Source organism: Indicator indicator, chromosome 1 (assembly GCF_027791375.1).
Source record: "Indicator indicator isolate 239-I01 chromosome 1, UM_Iind_1.1, whole genome shotgun sequence".
Taxonomy (NCBI): Eukaryota; Metazoa; Chordata; class Aves; order Piciformes; family Indicatoridae; genus Indicator; species Indicator indicator.
In genome coordinates, this window is record NC_072010.1 from 2,506,610 (window position 1) to 2,529,873 (window position 23,264).

At 47.5% G+C, this 23,264-nt stretch overlaps 1 protein-coding gene across 1 annotated transcript in view; it reads right to left on the reverse strand.

Annotated features, from left to right (window-relative positions):
• Positions 1-22,758, reverse strand: part of GUCY2F (guanylate cyclase 2F, retinal) — a 78,475-nt gene extending 55,717 nt beyond the window's left edge. The window contains exons 1-7 of the mRNA XM_054387283.1: positions 22,020-22,758; positions 19,131-19,432; positions 16,129-16,483; positions 9,522-9,606; positions 1,648-1,744; positions 726-860; positions 60-140 (exon numbers count right to left, since the gene is read on the reverse strand). Coding sequence (XP_054243258.1) covers positions 60-140; positions 726-860; positions 1,648-1,744; positions 9,522-9,606; positions 16,129-16,483; positions 19,131-19,432; positions 22,020-22,758 — 1,794 coding nt within the window. The remainder of the gene's footprint in view (positions 1-59; positions 141-725; positions 861-1,647; positions 1,745-9,521; positions 9,607-16,128; positions 16,484-19,130; positions 19,433-22,019) is intronic.
• Between the last annotated feature and the right edge of the window lie 506 nt (positions 22,759-23,264).

Genomic DNA, 23,264 nt, shown 5'->3' on the forward strand with positions numbered 1-23,264 from the left:
TAAAAGTCCCCCTGAGCACCCTTCCCTCCACGTGCCCCATCACCCTTTGTTCCTCCTACCTTCCTCAAGATGCTGGTGGAGCTTTGTCTTAGCTCATGAACCGCTCCTCCCTCAAATTTCTTCAGCCATACGCAGTCTCCCTGTCCACAACAGAGGTGGGTGAATGACAGAGCAAGACTCTGAGCAACAGGTGACACTGGGACCCAGGTCTGGACTTCACATCCTTGACTCTTGGAGGGAAGGACTTTTTAAGATACTTGTAGCAAGCACCAAGAGCAATGAGATGCTTAAAAGGCTCTGTTCTCTCTCTTCAAGTGGGTTTTGAATATCAGAGGAGAGGATGAGCTGAAGCACCTCTGCTATGAGGACAGACTGAGAGAGTTGGGGCTCTTCAGTCTGGAGAGGAGAAGGCTCTGAGAAGACCTTATTGTGGCCTTCCAGTATCTGAAGGGAGCTACAAGAAAGCTGGGGAGGGACTTTTGAGGGTGTCAGGTAGTGATACTTTTAAATCCCTCCAGAGATGGGGACTCCACCACTTCCCTGGACAGCTTGTTCCAGGGCTTGACAACCCTTTCTCCATGCTTGGGAACTTACTTTCACCCTTAGGGTCCACCAGCAGTATTCTCACCCTGGGACCTTCAATACACCCATCCAAATCTTTCCTTGTTTGAGCAGCTCAGTGAACAGAAGGGGTGGGAGAAGGCTGCATGAGGGTCCTGACCTACCTCACACAAAGCCACGTTGGAGGTTTCATGGGTGGCAGCTGCACTTTTGGAGGAAGAAGAGGGGGTTACAGACTTCAGGCTTCTGCCATCAGCTGCCATGCTGTTTGCATCAGTCAGACTGTCCAAGGTCAGCCTCTGGAGGGAGAGGAAAGCAGGTGCAAGACAGTTACCACCTATAGATGTGAACCTTCCCTCAATCTCTGCCTTGGGCCATACATTTCACCCATGGTAGGAACTTCCCAAACCTTTCAAATGTTCCATCTCACCTCTCTAAGAGGCTCATGAAGTCCACCTTGTTTAGTGCCTTGAAGCACCACTGCAGGATTGGAGGTGATGGAAATGCCATGGCTCAGTGGAGACACCAGAGGAGACACATGGCTCTCAGAGCAAGGCACAGGGAAGTGTCTCCTCTGGCAGATGCAAGAAGCCTGTACCTGTGCTAGGCAAAGGAATCGACCCATAGCAGCTGATGTTGTTGGCACGGTCCTGGGCATTTCTCTGGCCTGTGTCAAGTAATACTCCCTCAGCAGCTTTCCAGCATGGGCAGGAGCCAGTACAGCCCAGGAATGGTCCCCAATAGGTAGTTTGGTTGCAGATATCTTATTTTAGAGGACAAGATGGTTCAGCTATACAGACATGAACTATGCTACACCACCCAGCCTCAAGAACAAAGAGTAAGCCCTGGCTGTTAGAATAAACACAACCAAGTGAACTGTTTTACATCATCAGAACCTCTCTGACACTGCATGTACACCTAAGCCAAGACTCAAAAACACCCAGCAGGGAGGAAATCTTCTGATATGAAGGGGGAGATGAGGCATGGAGAAGTAAATGACCTTCCCAGACCATCACGGATATGAAAGTACCATAGAGCAAACCTATCTTTGAATGTCCCACCAGACTCATGAATGGAAAGATTGACCTTTTTATGTAGCTCTGGGTTGATGAAGATGAGGTCCTCCAAGGTTAGTATTATCTTGTTAGGTCCCCTGAAGAGCTGGCTGTTCAAGATGTTATGCCTGGGAGATTTGGAGAGCCACAGTTATCATTTTTAGGTAGGCAACCAGTGTACACCACTTCTAAGTCCCCCCACATATGGCTTCCCTGCACTGGAGAAGAAAAGGCTCCAAGGAGACCTTCTTGTCGCCTTCCAGTGTCTGAAGAGGGCTACAAGAAAGCTGGGGAGGGACTTTTGAGGGTGTTAGGTAGTGACAGGACTGGGGGAATGGAGCAAAACTAGAAATGGGTAGATTCAGATTGGGTGTGAGGAAGTTCTTCCCCATGAGGGTGGTGAGACACTGGAGCAGGTTGCCCAGGGAGGTGGTGGAAGCCTCATCCCTGGGAGTTTTTGCAGCCAGGCTGGGTGTGGTTCTGAGCAACCTGCTGTAGTGTGAGGTGTCCTTGCCCATGGCAGGGAGGTTGGAACTAGATGATTCTGGAGCTCACTTCCAACCCTGACAATTCTGATTCCATAAGGAAAGTGCAGCATGTGGCGTGGCAGCAGGGATGGACATGGGTGAAAGAAGTAGACTAAACATGATGTCCTGACTTAGACTGACATCTCCTGAGTTAAACAGCAAGGGTTATCCAAACCAAAGACAACAAGAGCTACAATTTCAAAAGTTCTCAGCACAAACAGGTGTTATAGAACCATGGAATCATAGAAATATTTGAGCTGGAAGAGACTTCCATACAAGAAGGACACTGAGTTGCTGAAGCATGTCCAGAGAAAGGCAACAAAGCTGAGGTCTTCTCAGGAGCAGCTGAGGGAAATGGAGTTGTTTAGCCTGGAGAAAAGGAGGCTGAGAGGGGACCTTCATGCTCTCTACAACTACCTTAAAGGAGGTTGTAATGGGGTGGGTGCTGGTTTCTTCTCCCTAGAATCAATTGATAGATTGAGAGGAAGCAGCCTTTAGTTGTACCAGGGGAGGTTTGGGTTGGATATGAGGAAAAGTTCTTTACTGACAGAGTTGTTAGGCCTTGGAACAGACTGCCAGGGAAATAGTGGAGTCACCATCCCTGGAGGAACTCAAAAACTGTGTAAACATGACACTTTGGGATATGGTTTAATGGCCATGGTGGTGTTAGGTTGACTGTTGGTCTTGACAACCTTAGAGGTCTTTTCCAGTCAAACCAATTCAGATTCTATGAACTTTAAGATCATCAAGTCCAGTCACTAACCCACCACCACCAGTTCACCAGTGAGCCATGACCTCCAGGGATGGTGGCTAAGGGATGGTGACCTTGAGACAGTCTGGTTACAAATATGAACTGGAGGTGTATGTAATGCATATTTTGTTTCACTTGGGCTTACTTTTCATATCCCAAATCATACTCCATCAGAGGACAACAATAAGGTTTATTAGAGCAAAGGGCTCTCAGGCACACCAACCTTTCTTAGGGTCTGGAACGGAACCATGGGCAAATTATGAAAGCCTCCCTGGACACAAGTCACCATCACAAGGTGCTGGCTGGCTCTCTATATTGTAGCCTGATGCAGCATGAAGCACACAGTGAGCTGAGGCCATATCCTTGGAGATTATTCAAGGCCAGGCTCAGCAGGGCTCTGGGCAAGATCCTCTAATGGAGAATGTCACTGCTTACTGCAATGGGTTTGGACTAGATGACCTTTGGAGGTCCATCCTAAATCATTCTATGATTCTATGCCCTCCTTGTAATGACTGCAAGCTCCTACAGAGGGAAAAGATGCAGGGGGATGAGCAGTTTGACATGCATGGAGGTCTTGGAAGAAGTAATGCTGAACCACTGCTGTTCCTCTTGCTCAGGAAGAATTAGATCAAGTAGACAACTGTGCTGATTCAGATCTACTTCTTCCATGACCTGAGCCAGATGGGATGTCATGCACTGTGTAAAGCAGGACAAATGTGCTTCTGGCATCTCCACAGGATGCTGCTCCCTGTTTTCCAAGGGATTGCTCCCTGCACTCCTTGGTAGGCTACCAGATTTGCAGAATTGCCACAGGAAAGAGAGAAACTTCAGTCATCTGACCAGCAAAGACACTGTCTTGACTGCAACCCCCTATTTGCCCAACTGCTCTTGAAGATGCAGGGCAGAAGAGACCACAGCAAGAAATGTTGCCCTCTCAAGGGCTACATGTTCACAGAATCATAGAATATTTTGGACTGGAAGGGATCTTTAATGGTCATCTAGCCCAACATCTCTGCAGTGAGCAGGGATATCTGCAAGTAGAACCCCAAACAACCTGACCTTCAGTGTTTCCAGGGATGGAACATCTACAACATCTGAACCTGATCCACCAGGTCCACGTCTCTCCTGTGCTGAGGATTCCAGAGTAGGACCCAGGTGGGGTCTCAGCAGAGCAGAGCAGAGGGGTAGAATCCCCTTTCTCCAGCTGCTGCCCATTCAGCCCAGGACATGGTTGGGTCATGTCCAGCTTTTCATCCATGAGTACCCTCAAGTCATTCTCCACAGGACTGCTCCTCTTGGTCTCGTTCACAGAGACTTGTGTCCACCTTGTGCAAACCAATATGAAACATTCTAGTTTCTGTGTGAGTGGTTTGGAGGGACACTAGTGCCCACCACATGGCCATCTTCGGGTCTCAGGGAAGAGGCAGGGACTTTTTAGGCTATCAGGTAGTGACAGGACTAGGGGGAATGGAATAAAGCTGGAAGTGGGGAGATTCAGACTGGAAGTGAGGAAGAAGTTCTTCCCCATGAGAGTGGTGAGAGCCTGGAGTGGGTTGTCCAGGGAAGTGGTTGAGGCTCCATCCCTGGAGGTGTTTGCAGCCAGGCTGGATGAGGCTGTGGCCAGCCTGATGTAGTGTGAGGTGTCCCTGGCCATGGCAGGGGGGTTGGAACTGGCTGATCCTTGAGGTCCCTTCCAACCCTGACTGATTCTATGATTCTATGATTCTAAGTCACATCTCATCATTTTGAATGCACCATCCCAATGGAAATCAAGGTCTAACACTGAGCAGAAAGCACAGTGCATCTATTAGACAGTCAAAACCTCATTGAGCATCAACAGAGAAGGGAAACAAAAGCTCCCACATTGCTCTCAGTGTTACTTCAGACTAAAATTAGCACAAATGTCTTTACTGCAAGAGTGGTCAGGCATTGGAACAGGCTGCCCAGGGAGGTGATGCAGTCACCACCCTGAAGGTGTTAAAAAAACATGTAGACATGGTTCTTTGGGACATGGATTAATGGGCATGGTGGTGTTGGGTTGGTGGTTGGAGTCAATGATCTTGAAGGCATTCTCAAGCCAAAAGGATTCTATGAGTTTTCATTTAAGACTCTTTCCTGGTGCTACAGCAGGTATCTGAGCGACTCACAGCCAAGACTTTTCCTGATGAGGTGAGCAATAGGCTGCCTTTTGCTGACTGAAGAAACCAGAAGCAGTAGAAGGAGTCTACTTTGCAAAATCACAGAATATATCTGGGTGGAAGAGACCTCAAAGATCATCCAGTCCAGCCCTTGATTCAGCCCTGAAGGGTCAATAACAAACCATGTCCCCATGCACCAGGTCCACACTCTGCTTGAACACCCCCAGGGATGGTGACTCCACCACTGCCCTGGGCAAACTATTCCAACGTTTGATAACCTTTTCAGTGAAGAAGTATTTCTTAATATCTAGCCTAAAGCTTCCCTTGATGCAGTGCAACTTGCTTTAGGTGACCCTGCTTTAACAGAGGGGTTGGACTAGATGATCCCCAGAGGTTCCTTCCAACCCTCACCATTCAGCCACTACACAGTCTCAAGCTGCACCAGGGAAAGTTTAGGCTTGAGATGAGGAGAAAGTTCTTCACAGAAAGAGTAATTGGCCAATGGAATGTGCTGCCCAGGGAGGTGGTGGAGTCACTGTCCCTGGAGGTGTCCAAAAAAAGTTTGGATGTGGCACTTGGAGCCATGGTTTAGTTGTCAGGATGTGTTAGGGATTAGGTTGGACTTGATGATCTCTGAGGTCTTTTCCAACCTGGTTGATTCTGTAAACCATACCCCTAAGTGCCAGGTCCACACACTGCTTGAAGACCCCCAGGGATGATGACTCCACCACTGCCCTGGGGAGGTCATTCCAATGTCCACCACAATTTCAATTGCATTTTAGAAGAGCATGGCTAATTTTGTGGAGTTCAGAAGAAGCCTTGACCATATGGCCACAGGCATCACTTGGGATGATGTTTTATAATCTTTCTCTAATTGGAGGTTACAAAGGGCTAGTGGAGGTTCATTAAGATGCTGAGGAGCCTGGAGCATCTCTCTGAAGAGGAAAGGCTGAGTGATCTGGGGCTGTTTATCCTGGAGAAGAGAAGACTGAGAGGGCATCTTCTCAATGCTTGCCAATATCTAAAGGGCAGGTGTCAACAGGATGGAGCCAGTGGTGTCAAGTGATAGAACAAGAGGCACAAACTGGAACACAGGAGGTTTCACCCAGACAAAGGAAAAACTTATCTCCTGTAAGGGTGCCAGAGCCCTGGACCAGGCTACCCAGAGAAGTTGTGGAGTCCCCTTCTTTGAAGACATTCCAAACCTGCATGGATATCATCCTGCTCTAGGTGACCCTCCTTTAGCAGGGGGGGCTGGACAAGATGATGTCTAGAGGTCCCTTCCAACCCCTACAATGCTGTGAGGTGGGGGTTGGTCTCTTCTGTCTAGTATCATGTGATAGAACAAGAGGAAATGGCCTGAAAAATGTGCCAGGGGACATTCAGATTTTTGTCATTAGGAAACATTTCTTTACAGAAAGAGTCAGGCTGCCTAGGGAGGTGGTCATGTCACTGTCTCTGGAGGTGTTCAGGTGTGGATGTGGGAGTTCAGGACATGGTTTAATGGCCATAGTGGTGTCAGATTGATGGTTGGACTTGATGATCTGGGAGGTCTTTTCCAATTGGGACAATTTTATGATTCTGTGATTCTGTAACTCTGTAACTGCCTTGTCCCAACTCACACAACTCAGCTTCATGCAAAAACCTCACCACTGATGCACTTATCACCATGTTTGGCCAGTCATATCCTCTCCCCCAACCATGGAAGGAAACACCTCTCTGTTGAAAGCAAAACGCAGAGAGTAGGCTGAATCATAATTAAGACCATTGAGCAGATCCCTGGCCATGCTAAGATCAGAGCTCCCACAATTCAAGTCAGACCATGCTGTGGTTTAAATTCAGTTCCAGACAAACCCTTCCCAACATAAATCATGGTCTGAGTCATGCTAGACTTTATATTTTTTCCCCCCTTGCAGATGGTCATACATCTTCACTCAAGCCTGAGCCTTCCCAAGCACAGTCTGGTACTCGTGGAGCAGCTTACAAGTAGAGTAGGCAGACAAATTGTCCTTTATTTACATCACCATGGAGGCTGCAGGCCAAGGGCTTGAAAGTGTGGATGGATGGAGGCAACCTCCTCAGTGGCTGAGGTAGCAGCAGCAGCTGTGTGTTACAAGCAGGAAAATCACTGGGGGTGTTGCTTGCTGGGTGGCCTTACATCATCTGTGTTTGGAGGAATGAATCAGGAGTGGAGGGAAAAGAAGTTTGGGGATGAGTCAATAGGCAGAGCTGGACAATCCAGGAACTCTGCTCTGCTGAACTCATGGCTGTGCTGCCTTCTGATTTCAGTCTAATTTTACTCTGATTTCAGTCATGCACCATAAAGATATCAATAATGACAGACAGATTGCTCCAGGGACCAGTCTGGACTGGATTACCTGAAGTTGTGGCCATATTGTCCTTGCCATAGCTCCTAGACCACCCAACCTATGCTGCCTCAATTCCACCTTGGATAGAGGGATGGAATTCAAGTGCAGTTTATGCAGTTGCTGGAAATTGTTGCTTCCCCTGCAGACTGCTTCCTTTGCTGCAAAGATCCCCCAGCCAGACTAATCTCATGGCCTGGGAGATGGATTCCAGCTCAAAGCAAGGAGTGAATCAGCTTGGTAATGAAGAAGCATCCTAACTGATTGCTCCAAACCATCTCCAGAGATCATAGAATCATAGAATGCCTTGAGTTGGAAGGGAGCTTAAAGACCATCTAGTTCCAACTCCTCTGTCATGGGCAGGGACACTTCCCACTAGACCAAGTCACTCAAAGCCTCACCCAGCCTGATCTTAAACACTTCCAGAGCTATACTCTCTCATTAGCACACAGAGAAAGTCAAGAGGGTCAGCCTAAGTGCATCATGGAAAATATTAGGGACAGAAACTCAGGAAAGAAAGATCTGGAATGAAAATAAAAGAAAAATGCATATAACATGGTAGCCTGCTCAGTCTCCACCAGCATGTCCCTAAAATAATCTCTTGTGTTTGGTTTGTACTTCCAAAGTGATAGTCACCTTCCTAATGCTTCAGAGCCATCACCCAGCTAATCCTTCCAGCAAAAGCCTGCAATGCTCTTTTAGATCTGGAGTGGATTAAGGGTAAGATGGCTCCTCCTGAGATTGCAGAATCAGTATCTTCAGTGCTGAAGCCACTATCACTTAATAATGTCACTTAGCCACAGAATCACAGAATGTTAGGGGCTGGAAGTCCAACCCCCCTGCCAGAGCAGGAGCACCTAGACCAGATCACACAGGAACACAGCCAGGCAGGTCTTAAATATCTCCAGAAAGGGAGACTCCACACCCACCCTGAGCAGCCTGTTCCTGTGTTCCATCACCCACACAGTGAAAAAATTCTTCCTCATGTTTCCATGGAACTTCCTATCCCTCAACATCCACCCATTGCCCCCTGTCCTGGCATTGGGCATCACCAAGCAAAGCCTGGCTCCATCCTCTTGACACTCAGCCTTTACATATTTACAAACATGAATGAAGTCACCCCTCAGGTTCCTCCTCTCCAAGCTACAGAGCCCTCAGCTCCCTCAGTCTCTCCTCATCAGGAAGATGTTCCACTTCTTTGCTCATCTTTGTGGCTCTGCACTGGACTCTCTCTAGTAGCTCCCTGTCCCTCTTGAACTGAGGGATCACTTAATAATGAAGAGACAGGTGTCTGGAGGTCAAAGACCATAGACAGCTATGTGTTCACAGAAACATAGAATGGTTTGGGTTGGAAAGGATCATAAAGATCATCAGGTTCCATCCCCTTTGCCATGGGCAGTGACACGTTCCACTAGATCAGATTCTCAAATCCCCACCCAAGCTGGCCTTGAATGCTTCCAGGGATGGGACATCCATGACCTCTCTGGGCAACCTTTTCCAGTGTCTCACTATCCCCATAGTAAAGAATTTCTTTCTTATATCTAATCTAAGTCTACCCTCCTTCAGTTTCAAACCATGACTCCTTGTCTTGTCACTGTGCTCCCTGAAAAAGAATCATAGAATTGTCAGGGTTCGAAGGGACCTCAAGGATCATCTAGTTCCAAACCTCTGTCATGGGCAGGGACACCTCACACCACAGCAGGTTGCTCAGAGCCACATCCAGCCTGGCTGCAAAAACTTCCAAGGATGAGGCTTCCACCACCTCCCTGGGCAACCTCTTCCAGTGTCTCTCCACCCTCATGGGGAAGAATTTCTTCCTAACCTCCAATCTGAATCTACCCACTTCTATTTTATTTCCATTCCCCCTAGTCCTATCACTACCTGACACCCTAAAAAGTCTCTCTCCAGCTTTCCTGTAGGACACCTTTAGATACTGGAAGACTACCATAAAGTCTCTCTGGAGCTTTCTCTTCCCCAGGCTGAAAAACCCCAACTCTTTCAGCCTGTCCTCATAGAGGAGGCATCCCAACCCACTTTCTTGACATGGTTTAAACTGCTGGGTGAAATGCAAATCTTCCACAGCAGGTGAAAATTGGCACCAGAGCAAAATCTGCAATTCTCACCTGATGAGAGAAGCCAGACCCACAACACAAAGCAGAAGGGCACAGATCAGCATCACTCCCAACGTTATGACCTCAGGCTCAATCCCTGTGCAAAGAGGGGAAAAAGAATCAATGAATTAGAAAATCCCTTTGATTTAGGCAATAATATGGAAAATATCAAACCATTAGGCTACAAAGGCAAATATTCAGCCAGGAGAATGCCAGAGGACAATTTTGAGGCAATATTAATTTCTGAATACCCAAATGCTTACTGACTTTATTTTTCACGAGACTGCAACTAATTATTTAATGCCATGCATATATTATGTTTGTTTTTTTTTTTTCTATGCCAGACCTAAAGCCTTGGATCAGTGGAAAAATAGTTTTTCTTCAAGTAAATAAAGTCTGGACTCCCAGGGAAGTATTAAATTTCAGAGGCAGCTTCTTCCAAGGTCATAACTTTGGAGCAGTTGACCTCCTTCTCTCCAGAAGCTGCAATGCTGAGCAATCTTTATCATGTGGTACCAAACTGATGGCCAACATGAGTCACCAGCCCAGCTGGGATCTTTCATTCCCTGCTATGAAGCCCCAGTGTTGAAAAGAGGAGGAGAGAAGGAGAAGGAGGAGGAGGTTGATGTTTTCCTCAATGGGCTCACCTACAGCAAGGGATGTCTCCAGATCCTTTGCTCACCAGTGCCTTTGCTAGAGAGCTAAGGAAAGCTGGCATGAGTGGAGGAGCCAAATTCCAGTGTGAACTGTTTGCTCTCACTGTCTCTTCTGAATTGTTTTCTTTTTCTGTTTTATTCTGTCTGTATTCAGACATCCTTAAACAGCAACCAAGCTTGGAGAGGTTCGGTTCACAACTCTATGTCACACTCGGACCTAAACCACAAGCCTTGGTGCTAGCATTGAAACCTAGAGCTTCCCAGTGAAAACTGAAGTCATTTTCAATGTAGGAAAAGAAAGAATATTTTAGCTCAAATTTTCATGCTGGAGTTGAATTTCCTTTCTGCTTCCCCACAAGACCCCAGTCCCTGGTTGTCCTCACTCTGACTAGGTTACTAGTTGTAGATGCCTCATCCCTGAAAGCATTCAAGGACAGGCTGGATGAGGCTCTGAGCCAGCTGGTCTAGTGGGGGGTTGGACTACATGGAGTGGTTGGAGTAGATGACTCTGAAAGGTCCTTTCCAACCCAAAATGTTCTATGATTTTACTGAAGGATGACCTTCAAGGGTCCCTTCCAACCTTGAGTATTGTGTCCAGTTTTGGACACCTCAGTACAAGAGATGCTGGAGCCAGGGCAGAGCAGGGCAAGGAAACTGTGAAGGGCCTGGAGAATAAATCTTATGGAGATTTGTGAAAGAGCTGGGGATGGTTATTTTGGAAAAGAGGAGGCTGAGGGGAGACCTCATTGCTGTCTACAACTACCTGAAAGGAGGTTGTGGAGAGGTTGGTGCTGGTCTCTTCTCACAGGTAATTAGTGGTAGAACAAGAAGGAATGGCCTCAAGCTGCAGCAGGGGAGGTTTAAAACGAACACTAAGAAAAATTTATTCACAGGTAGAGTGGTCAGGGATTGGAATGGGCTGGGCAGGGAGGTGGTTGAGTCAGCATCCCTGGATGTGTTTCAAGGTGGTTTGAATGTGGTGCTTGGGGCTATGGTTTAGGGGTGAGCCTTGCAGAGTAGGGTTCTGGGTTGGACTTGGTGATCCTGAGGGTCTTTTCCAACTTGAATGTTTCTGTGATTCTGTGACCTTCAAGGGTCCTTTGAAAACCAAATTATTCTACTATTTTAGTGAAAGATGATCTTAAAGGGTCCCTTCCAACCCAAAATATTCTATGATTTTAGTGAAGGATGACCTTAAGGGTCCTTTCAACCCAAAATACTCTATGATTTTAATGAAAGATGACCTGCAAGGGTCCCTTCCAACCCAAAAGATTCTATGGTTCTATGTTGAGAAGAAGGGTGAAAAAAAATGGAGAAAAAGAGAGATGAGTGTGTGTTGGGGCTGCTCAAGTATGGCATGCTGGAGGGGATGGGGATGTTAGTCACACATAAGCATCACAACCAGTAGTACCTTCTTCTTAACACCTGTTCCTAATTTTTATCCTGCATGAGTGTGATCTCTGCCTGCTCTGTGATATTTGGAGACTTCACATCAACCTAACCAACAGGGAAGATGAGAAGTCCTTGAGCTTGCAACTCATGACAGACTAAAAGTCAAGAGATCTGCAACTTTAGAGACCAAAGGGCTTGAAAAGTGGCTATGAGGGAATCACAGGTTTGGACCATCTACCAGAGGATGAATTTATGTGTGTGCAGGAGCTGGGGTGGTGAGATCTGGTACCAAGCTTGGAGGATGATTAAGTGCTGCATAAGAACAGGATCAGGAGTTATGCGCTCCTCAGTTCAAGAGAGATAAGGAAGCACTGAAGAGAGTCCAGCAGAGGCTATGAAGATGTTGAGGGAACTGGAGCATCTCTCTGATGAGGAAAGTCTGAGAGACCTGGGGCTGTTTAGCCTGGAGAAGACCGAGATGGGATCTTCTCAATGCTTATCAATAGCTAAAGGGCAGCCAAGAGGATGAGGTCAGACTCTCTTCAGTGGTGCCAAGGGTCAACAGGCAGAGGGGGTTCCATATAAGCATATGGAAGAACTTCCTTCCTCTGAAAGTGCTGAAGCACTGGATCAGGCTGCCCAGAGAGGTTGTGGAGTCTCCTTCCCTGGAGAGATTCCAAACTTGCCTGGACACAATCCTGTGCAACCTGCTCTGGGTGACCCTGCTTTAGCAAAGGGGTTGGACTAGGTGATGCTCAGAGGTCCCTTCCAACCCCTACCATCCTGTGATTGGGAGATCAAGCCACACCTTGGCAACACTGGCTGTGGGTAATGGTGCCTGCAACCACATTGGTCTCCAGCAGGTGTTGGAGTGCTTGTGACTGGTTGTGTGTGGAGTGTGTGTCTGTTCATGCTCTGGGAGCACCTGCTCCCCCATAATGCTGGTGGACCTGGGGTCAGGAACAACATCACAGAATTATTGAGGCTGGAAAAGACCTCTCAGATCATCAAGTCCACCCTATGACCTAACACTACCACATCAGCTAAACCATGCCCCACAGCCAATCTTTTCTTAAAGACCTCAAGTGATGGTGACTCCACCATCTCCCTGGGCAGTCCCTCCCAGTGCCTAATCAGCCTTTCTCTGAGGAAGTGCTTCCTGATATCCAACCTTAACCTCCCCTGGTACAGCTTCATACCATGCCCTCTTGTCCTGTCACAAGTTGCCTGGGAGCAGAGCCTGACCCCCACCTGACTACAACTCCCTTTTAAGTAGTTGTAGAGAGTGATAAGGTCCCCTTTAAGTCTCTTCTTCTCCAGGCAGAACCACCCCAGCTCCCTCAGCCTCTCCTCATCAGGTTTTCCCTCCAGCCCCCTCCCCAGTCTCGTTGATCTCCTCTGGAGCTGCTCCAGCATCTGAGTATCCTTCCTGAAGTGAGGGGCCCAGAGCTGCAGACAGTGCTGAAGGTGAGGCCTCACTGGTGCTGAGTGCAGGGCAGAATGACTTCCCTGCTCCTGCTGGCCACACTGTTCCTGATGCAGGCCAGGATGCCCTTGGCCCTCTGTGCCACCTGGGCACACTGCTGGCTCCTGTCCAGCTGCTGTCAAGCAGCACTCCCAGGTGCCTCTCAGCTGGGCTGCTGTCCAGCCACTCATCCCCCAGTCTGTAGCACTGCAGTCTGGCAGCTCCCTCCCTGGAGGTGTTCAAGGCCAATTTGGGCAAGCTGAGCAGCCTGGTCTAGTGGAAGGTGTCCTTGCCCATGGCAGGGGGGTTGGAGCCTATAGATGATCTTTATGGTCCCTCTCCAACCCAAACAATTCTGCGCACCTATGAACTTCACACCCAATCTGCCCTCTCAGCTCTAACTCTACACGTTGCATGGATTTAATTCTAGCAATAAACTCCAGTCTCCAAGATATCAGTAATAACAATAAACTACCACTTTCCTGACAAATGCCTGCAGCTTTATGCTTTTGCAAAGGTGAGAACATAAAACCTGATCTCTCTAAAAATCAGTGAGGTTTCTCCATAGCCTGCACTGGGATGTTAAATTACTGCACTGCTCCTAGTAGCAGTGCAAAATTAGATCTATGGTAGCATTATATTTGTCTCTTGTATAGCTTGCTAGCTGCCCTAAGATCAATATATCTCCAATTTCCATGGAGAGACACTGATTTAAACCAGCTCTGGCAGAGCCAAGGGGTATGTTTTTCTCAGCTGCTGCATGAAATATTCTGTAGATGTGGTTAATTTTGTCTGTTTAAGTCATATCCTGGAGCAGTAGGAGTAAATGCTTAGCATTGTAAGTAAATATGTCAAGTGGAAGCTAAATATCTTACCCTGAGATTTTTTGGTGTCCCTGAGGACACTAAAATTGCTCCACAAATGCCTCAAATTAAAAATAATAAATACAACCAGGGTTTGGCCTTGCAAATCCAGGAAGCAACAGAGATATCTCTGCCTCTAAGTCTGCAATTTACCACCTCTGTGGGCTGCAGCAGCTCAGATTATTTTGAGTAAGGACAACCATCTATTCCTGATGAGGTGAGCTCTGATGATCCTTCCAGCTGCACAGCTACCTGGGTAAGGGAGCTGGAGTCAACCAGGAGAGGGGATGAGAGTATGTGCTGTGGGGCAGCAATCTCAGGCTGCCTCCAGTGCAAATCCTCTTAGTGCCCTGTCCCCTCAGAAGGACACAGAGCTGGCTGGAGCCTCTAGCACGTATTGATTGCTAACAGAAGAGGCAGATCTTAGAATCATAGAATTGTTTTGGTTGGGAAAAGACTCCAAGATCATTGCATCCAAGATCATTGCATCCAGTTTTGGGTTCCCCAGTTCAAGAGGGACAGGGATCTACTCAAGAGAGTCCAACAGAGGGCTACAAGGATGATGAAGGGATTGGAGCACTGCCTTGTGAGGAGAGGCTGAGAGCCCTGGGGCTGTTTAGTCTGGAGAAGACTGAGAGGGGATCTAATAAATGTTTATAAATATCTGAGGGCTGGGGGTCAGGAGGGAGGGGACAGGCTCTGCTCACTTGCACCCTGGGATAGGACAAGGGGCAATGGATATAAACTACAGCACAGGAGGTTCCACCTCAACATGAGGAGGAACTTCTTCACTGTGAGGGTCACAGAGCACTGGAACAGACTTCCAAAGGGATTGTGGAGTTTCCATCTCTGAAGACTTTCAAGACCCATCTGGATGCATTCCTGTGTGACCTGTGCTGGGTTCTATGATCCTGCTCTGGCAGGGGGGTTCCACTCAGTGATCTCCAGAGGTCCCTTCCAACCCCTAACATCCTGTGATCCTGTGAGTCCAGCTGTCACCCTAAGACCACCATAACCATTAAACCATGTTTTAAAGTGCCATGTTCACATGTTTTTCACCTCCAGGAGCAGTGAATCCACCAACTCCTTGGGCAACCTATTACAGTGTTTACTGCTAGACCTGGAAAACCCTTTCCAGCACAAAGCAATGGCAAGAGTCTTATTGACCTAACAAGCAATGAGAAGGTCTTGTGGAGTACTGCATCCAGGTCTGGAGCCTTCAATATAGGAAGGATACAGTCCAGAGGAGGGACACAAGAGTGATCAGGGGGTTGGAGCATCTCTGTTATGAGGACAGGCTGAGGGATTTGAGGGTGTTCAGCCTGAAGAAGAGAAGGCTCTGGGGAGACCTAACAGCAGCCTTCCAGTACCTGAAAGGGGCTACAAGAAGGCCTATCATGATAGGACAAGGGGCAATGGCTTCAAACTAGAGAAGAGCAGATTTAGACTGGATGTCAGGAACAAGTTCTTTACTATGAGGTTGGTGGAACACTGGAACAGGTTGCCCAGGGAGGTGGTTGAGGCCCCATCCCTGCAGATATTCAAGGTGAGGCTGGACAGGGCTCTGGGCAACCTGATCCAGTTGGGGATGTCCCTGCTTACTGCAGAGGGGTTTGGACTGGATGACCTTTGGAGGTCACTTCCAACCCACACCATTCTAGGATTTGATTCTATCTCTTTCTATAGCTCCCTGAAAGGTGGCTGTAGTGAGGTGGAGGTTGATCTCTCCCCTCCCAAGTATCAAGTAACAGAATAAGGGGAAATGGCCTCAAGTTGTGCCAGGGGATGTTTAGGATGGATATTAGGAGGAAAAAAAAAACAAACAAAACAAAACGTTTACTTAAAGTGTGGTCAGACATTGGAACAGGCTGCCCTGGGAAGTGGTAGAGTCACCATCCTTGGAGATATTCAAAGAACATGCAGAGGTGGCACTTCAGCACATGGTTTAATGGCCATGGTGGTGTTGGGTTGATGGTGGGACTTGATGATCTTAGAGTTCTTTTCCAACCTTAACAATTCTATGATTTATAGATATAGATGGTATGATATAGACAATGTGATCTCTTTATAGGTTTCCCATTACAAACAAGGATGATGACTGGTGATATTTATATGAATTTTTTTGAGTTTAAGGTTTTCTCTTTGGGATCTCTCCCCTGGAGTAAGAGAAAAGATGAAATAAATAAGAAATATGGACCCAATGCCGTATGACCCTCTTTTGGTTTTTTGTTTAGCTTTCTTACCTCCATTGCAGAGAACATCTGGATCAAACCAACAGCTGGAGTCTGGCTTGGGTGGAGCTCCACTGGGAAAGTGGATGGCCCAGTCTAGGGACTTCACAGAGTCTGAAGCCATGTCCAGCAAGTGGGTTGGGAAGAGCTGGTTCCCACGACCATCTGTGTCCAGTATCACATAGTTGCTCATCCTCTTCCCACAGTTGTCTGTCTGTATCCAGTTATTAAACCCAGGGAAGCTGAAGTTTTTTGTGTGCTCAGCTATGTTAAATCCTGAGACTCTGGCTCCATTCCTCCGAGTACTGTCTATAGCCGTGGCCATGAAGTAAATGGCATCATAGATTGTGCCAAAAAGTGGAGAAACCTAAAAACAGAGGAGAAATTTTGGTCAGGATATGCTGCTGCCAGCCTCTAGTTGGAGATCAGAATCACAGAAACACAGAATCACAGTTCAGGTTGGAAAAGACCCTCAGGATCACCAAGTCCAACCCAGAACCCTACTCTACAAGGCTCACCCCTAGACCATAGCCCCAAGCACCACATCCAAACCACCTTGAAACACATCCAGGGTTAGTGACTCAACCACCTGCCTGGGCAGCACATTCCAATCCCTGACCACTCTTGCTGGGAAAAAAATTTCTTAATGTCCAGTCTAAACCCTCCCTGCTGCAGCTTGAGGCCATTCCCTCTTGTTCTATCACTAATTACCTGTGAGAAGAGCCCAGCAGCAGCCTCTCCACAACCTCCTTTCAGGTAGTGAGCAATGAGGTCTCCCCTCAGCCTTGTCTTTTTCAAACTAGCCCCAGCTGTGACAAAAATGTCTTACTGGCTAAGCTGTAAACCCAAGAACCGAGATAGCTGAGCCTTAAGGTTCAGAGAGTAATGGGTTTGAAGAACCTTAGCTTGAAGGCTGTTCTGGATTACTCAATATGTGTAGAACTTTGAATATCTTTCTTTTCTAATGGAAAATGTTACCCCAAATAAAATGTCAAAGTATTTTTCAGACCATGTGAAATTGCTTCATCCCAGGAAGAGCCAAGCCCCTGGGCTGGCATTTTGTCACAACCTGCCACAAAGCACTCCACTAAAACCTCTTCCACAAACAGAAGATCAAAGTCAGAGGCTCATGTCTCTACCCAGGCAGGAAAAGTGTCATGCCCAAAGGATCTACCTTGTCAGTCAGAACATTCTATATTCCCAGGATGGAAAAAAACACACAAGGCAAAGCCACAGCAAACTCATTCTCTGGGTATCAGAGCCTTTTCTCCTTGCATTTCTCCCTTCAATGAATGACTTGTTTAGGAACCTGTCACAGAATTACAGGCTCTGGCCAGCCTGATGTAGTGTGAGGTGTCCCTGCCCATGGCAGGGGGGTTGGAACTAGATGAGCCTTGTGGTCCCTTCCCACCCTGACTGATTCTATGATTCTAGGATGTTAGGAGTTGGAAGGGACCTCAAGAGAGCATTGACTCCAACACCCCCCCCCCCCCAGAGCAAGATCAACTAGGGCAGGTCTCACAGCAGACAGAGAAGGAGACTTTTCCCTCTCTTAATTACACACATGGTGGCTTTTGCAATCACATGGTCAGCCCCAGCTGCTAGAGGAGGAGAGATTATAGCCACAGACTTGTGATAAAATGAGAAGTGCTGTTGGGAGCCATAGAACTTGGCAGCTGTGGTAGGATTCATTGCTCAGAGATAGACACCTACAGTGCAGAAGCCTACCCTCAATGCTGGGCTCTCCTTATAATGAAGAGAAAGAAATTAATGCTTTGAAGGCATGATTTATGTCCTCCTAAAGCAGACATCCACACAGATCTGATGAAACATGCTTTAAAAGTACTTGTGAGTTTTTTGCAAGGTCATAGTTAGAGGTGGAGATTGGCTCAGCTGAATCCTGCATCTCTTCAGTAATATGATGTAATAGTTGTCATGGATGCACCCCAGTGTGATCTGCTCTAGGTGATCCTGCTCTGGCATGACTGGATGATCTTTTGAGGTCCCTTCCAGCCCCTAACATTCTGTGAGTATGACAGATTCTCCAGTTCTTCTTGTAGGCAAAGACTGAATTTTGTTATAGGCTACTGGTGACATTTAGATAATTGTGCTGATAAAGAACAACTTTGATGATAGTGCTAAGAAGAAGGCAGCAGCAGTGATCCTGGACTTGATGATCTCAAAGGTCTTTTCCAACCTGGTTAATTCTGTGATCCTGAGCATTTTGATCTAGAAGCATTCAGTTTTTTGTTTTTCTCTTGCATGCCCACAAATGGGGGCATGCAAGTTGAGGCTCCATCCCTGGAGGTGTTTGCAGCCAGGCTGGATGAGGCTGTGGCCAGCCTGATGTAGTGTGAGGTGTCCCTGGCCATGGCAGGGGGGTTGGAACTAGATGAGCCTCGTGGCCCCTTCCAACCCTGACTGATTCTGTAATTCTAAATTCTCAGGCATGTGGACACCTTATTTTGGTTTCTTACAAACTCTATGGACTTTATCCACCTTAGGAGACAACTCTTAGCTTGGGGCTACAGCGTTTAGAACACAGAAGGTTCCACCTCAACATGGGGAGACACTTCTAATGGTGAGGGTGTGTCAGAGTACTAGAAAAGGCTGCCCAAAGAGGTTGTGGAGTCCCCTTCTCTGGAGAGATTCCAAACCTGCCTGGATGTGTTCCTGAGTGACCTGCCCTAGGTGATCCTGCTTGGGCAGCCATGTTGGACTCGATAATGCCTGGAGGTCCCTTCTAATATTCTATGATAGCAAACAAAATCTGAGAGCCCCAGAGACAACCCTTTTCTCTTGAATTTGCAGCACAGTCTTTCAGTTCAACCAACTGTGTTAGGCTGCCAGACATCCAGGAGAAAGAGTCTTTCCAGGTGAATGTAGACCACATCTAACTTCCACCATGTTTTTCTCAAAATCTAGGTTGTCTCTCCCCTGTACTGTATTACTATTGCTTTTCCCACATCTCCTGTTTCCAGGTCCCAGAAAAGGCCAAGAGAAAGAATATTTACCTGGGTAGCTTCCAAATCCCTGATGATTTCACCACTTTCTTTGGCTTCCCTGAATGCCTCATAGAAAGTCCTTTCTCCAGACTCCAGTGTGATAGTCAGCACAGCATCATAGGCTTCCTGGAGCTTGGTGTCATTATCAAAGATGTTGAATGAGTTGTTTTGGTAAGGAAGACTGTAAAGTAAAGTGTCATATGGAATGAAGACATATCTTCCATCTGCTAGTCCCATTTCCAGAGCTTTTGTGAGTAAGGTGGCCTGTTCCTCCCCTCCAATGAGCACAGAATGCATGCACAGCACTATAACTAAAACACAAAGATCACAGGCAGTGGTGTTAGTCCATTTGGGGGTTTCAGCACAAAATAGCTTCCTCTACCCCAATAAAATAGCTGTATCAGGTCAGACTCTAATGGTCCCCCATCAATCTCATATGCTGAGGAAGTTGAGGGCTGCACCGATTTTGTTTAGCCCCTGGAGATCTGCAACATCTAGCAAAAGAGGCTGTGAGCATTTGCCATTCCTGGAGCCACACAGAAGGAGGAGTGGAGGGAATTCTGACAGAGTGAAGCACAGGCCAACAGGATAGGTGGCCATGGTGAGTGTTGTCCTTGACTGAGAGACCTGAGCTTTGTGTGCCTTGAGCTGACAGGCACCATGAAGTCATCAGTGCCTGAGATCCACCCAGACACCCTGTTGCCATGTCTACAGATCTTAGGTTGGGCACTGTGTTCTGTTTCAACATCTGGTCCATGTTTGGCCATCCTAGGGTCTCTGCTTTTGCCTGTAAAATGCCATGGGACCAATGTCCCCAGTTATAGATCTGAAATATAGAGGTATCTGTTTCACAGGATTTCCAGTGGCACTTCATAGAATCATAGAATGGTCCAGACTGGAAGCTCATCCAGTCCAACCTCCCTGCATTCAGCAGAGACATCACCAACTAGATCAGGTTGCCCAGAGCTCTGTTGAGCCTCATCTTCAGTATCCCCAGGGATAGAGCCCCAACCACGTCCTTGGGCAACTTGTTCCAGTGTTCCACCACCCTCAGAGTGAAGAACTTCTTCCTGATATCCAATCTAAATCTGCTCTTTTCTAGTTTGAAGCCATTGCCTCTCATCCTGTCACCACAGGCCCTTGTAAACAGTCTCTCCCCATCCTTGTAGGCTCCCTTCAGGTACTAGAAGGCTGCTATTAGGTCTCCCTGGAGTCTTCTCCAGGCTGAACACCCTCAGCTCCCTCAGCCTGTCCTTGTACCAGAGATGCTCCAACCCCCTGAGCATTTTTGTGGCCCTCTCTGGACCCTCTCCATCAGGTCCATGTCCTTCCTGTTTTGAGGGCTCCAGACCTGGATGCAGTTCTCCAGGTGAGGTCTCCCTAGAGCAGAGCAAAGTGGCAGAATCTCCTCTCTGGATCTGCTGTCAATGATGCTTTTGATGCAGCCCAGGATGCCATTGGCCTCACACTGCCTGCTCCTGTCCAGCTTCTCATCCATCAGCACCCCCAAGTCCTTTTCCTCAGGGCTGCTTTCTATCCCCTCCTCCCCCAGTCTGTATTGAGAGTGAGGATTGTTCCAGCCCAGGTGCACAACCCTGCACTTGCTCTTGTTGAGCATCATGGGCAAAATACGCACCCCCACCCCCCCCCACCCCCCCCAAATTTCCTGGTCCTGCTGCCATCCTCAGGTGCTGTTTGCTTTGCCAAGGCCCCAACATGGGCTAAGTTAGAGCAAACTCAGCATGTCTGTGTCTTGCAGCCAGCTACAAGACCTGGACACAGTACTCCAGGTGAGGTCTCATCAGAGCAGAGCAAAAAGGAAAGGAAGCTCTCATAAAAGCTTCATGAAAGGAAGCTCTCATAATCTTTCATCCAGCACACCACTTCAAAGCTCAGTCAGTGAGAGGATCAAAGCAGGGCAATGATGAGCAGGGGAGTTGCAAAGGAGACCTGCCTGCAGGATCATTAGAGTAGTTGTGGTCTTTCCTTAGAAGAAAAAAAAAAAATCCTTGATAAAGTAGAAGCTGAAGTGAACAAGAGCATTTCCAGGGTGCTGAGTTACAGGAAAGAAATGAGGGTTTCTAGGCAATAATCCATCCCACACTATAGCAGAGGGTTTAAGCTGGTCAGATGAACCGTGTTTGAGGAGGAGCTGGTGATCTCCAGTGCCCATCATCTCCAAGGCACATGGAGAGGTGGGCAGGTGATGAGAAGAACCCACTCAAGGTCTTGAGCAAAGATTTGAGCACTGACAAAAACTCCTTGCTAGTCTTTGGCATAGAAGTCAAAGTCTTAGCTCACCCTCATCTGGATTCACAGTGCTGACTGCAGAGCTGTACATGCAGGACCAGAGCTCCACCCCAGACTTCCTAGCAGGGCTCTGAACCAGGAAAATATGATATTTTTTTTGCTCCCATTTTCTCAAGATGACAAAGATCATTCTTTAATACGTGCTGTACATCAACAAGAGCCCTTCCACTGCTTTAGTATGTGATGTACAACACTGGATTTCACTTCTGACACCTTCACTGGACACAGCATCAAAGGATGAGGTATTTGATAATCCATAATCCACAAATATAAAGCCTTACTGTCAAATCCTCTTTGCACTTGACAGGGGCAAGCACAGACACTCATCCACTGAATATAACTTTTTCAGATGAGCTATACCAAATCTTTCATGTTCTAGAAGACTATTTTGCCCTTATCTCCACCACATATAAAATGCTCAGTATTCTTTTCCTTGAAGTCCTGGCTCCATTTGGGTCAGAAATAACATTTCTTCTTGACTTAAAAGATATCACAACGTCACCCTCTAAGTTATGCCTGTGGGATAACAATGCAGCCCTACCCTGGAGAAAACATAAAAAGGAAAGGAATGATACTCAAAGCACTTACTTCTAATGCCATCAACTTCTTTAACCTCATTCCAGGTGTCTTCAATGCCTTTTTCTCCTCTGTGGATGGAGGTAACAATGCCTACAGGAAGGCCCTGGCTCCTGAGTGCACTTGCTAACTTGTTGGCAGAGTCCCTCCAAATATCATCATTGGAAGCAATGATGCCAACATGAGCCCAGCTAAAATGCTTCATCACTGTAAACAAAACATGGGCTGGAGAGGGCAGGGTCCTTGCAAAAGTAGGGTGATGGATGGTGGAATCCAGTCTGTAATTGACACACATCCACGAGAAGATAGCTTTATTCCAGTTTTCCCCTAAAAGTGTGGCCAGCTCACAGAATCCAGGGTTCAGAGGGCCTATGAAAGCTGAAGAAAGCTTCCCAAAGTCAATGAACTTAAGCAGAGCTCTTGGTGTCTCACATTCTTCTCCCAGAACCACATAATCCAGCCTGTGGCCAAGATCTAGAGAAGGATCTTTGCTTATCCGTTCCACTGCTAACCTGGCAGCTACATGGGGAAAGGCTTTGGAGAAGAAGGGGTCACAGTCCCAGGGTCCAAGCACTCCAATTTTAAAAACAGAGGAGTATGCTGGAGAGCAAAACAGGGTAATTCCCAACAGCAGCCAGCAGAAAGCCCAAGAAAATGTCTGGAGTGAATTTCCAGCGTTGGACTGATGCAATCTGATGTGCCTTGGCAGCAGCCAGAACAAACTGTGAGGACAGTGCAGGAGAAACAACATCATCTTGCAGGTGGGGAGGTCTTCAGGAAACCAAGCAGTGCACTACCAGCTGCTGGAAGAAAGGAATCACAGAATCACAGAATTAACCAGGTTGGAAAAGACTTTCGAGATCATCCAGTCTAACCTATCACCCAACACCATCTAATCAACTCAACCATGGCACTAAGGGCCTCAGCCAGCCTGATTTGAAACACTTCCAGGGACAGTGACTCCACCACCTCCCTGGGCAGATCATTCCAATGGCCAATCTCTCTTTCTGGGAAGAATTTCTTCCTAACACCCAGCCTAAACCTTCCCTGGCACAACTTGAGACTGTGTCCTCTCCTTTTGTCACTGGCTGCCTGGGAGAAGAGCCCAACCCCCACCTGGCTACAACTTCCCTTCAGGTAGTTGTAGACAGCAGTGAGGTCTCCCCTGAGCCTCCTCTTCTGCAGGCTAAACACCCCCAGCTCCCTCAGCCTCTCCTCACAGGGCTGTGCTCCAGACCCCTCCCCAGCCTCGTTGCC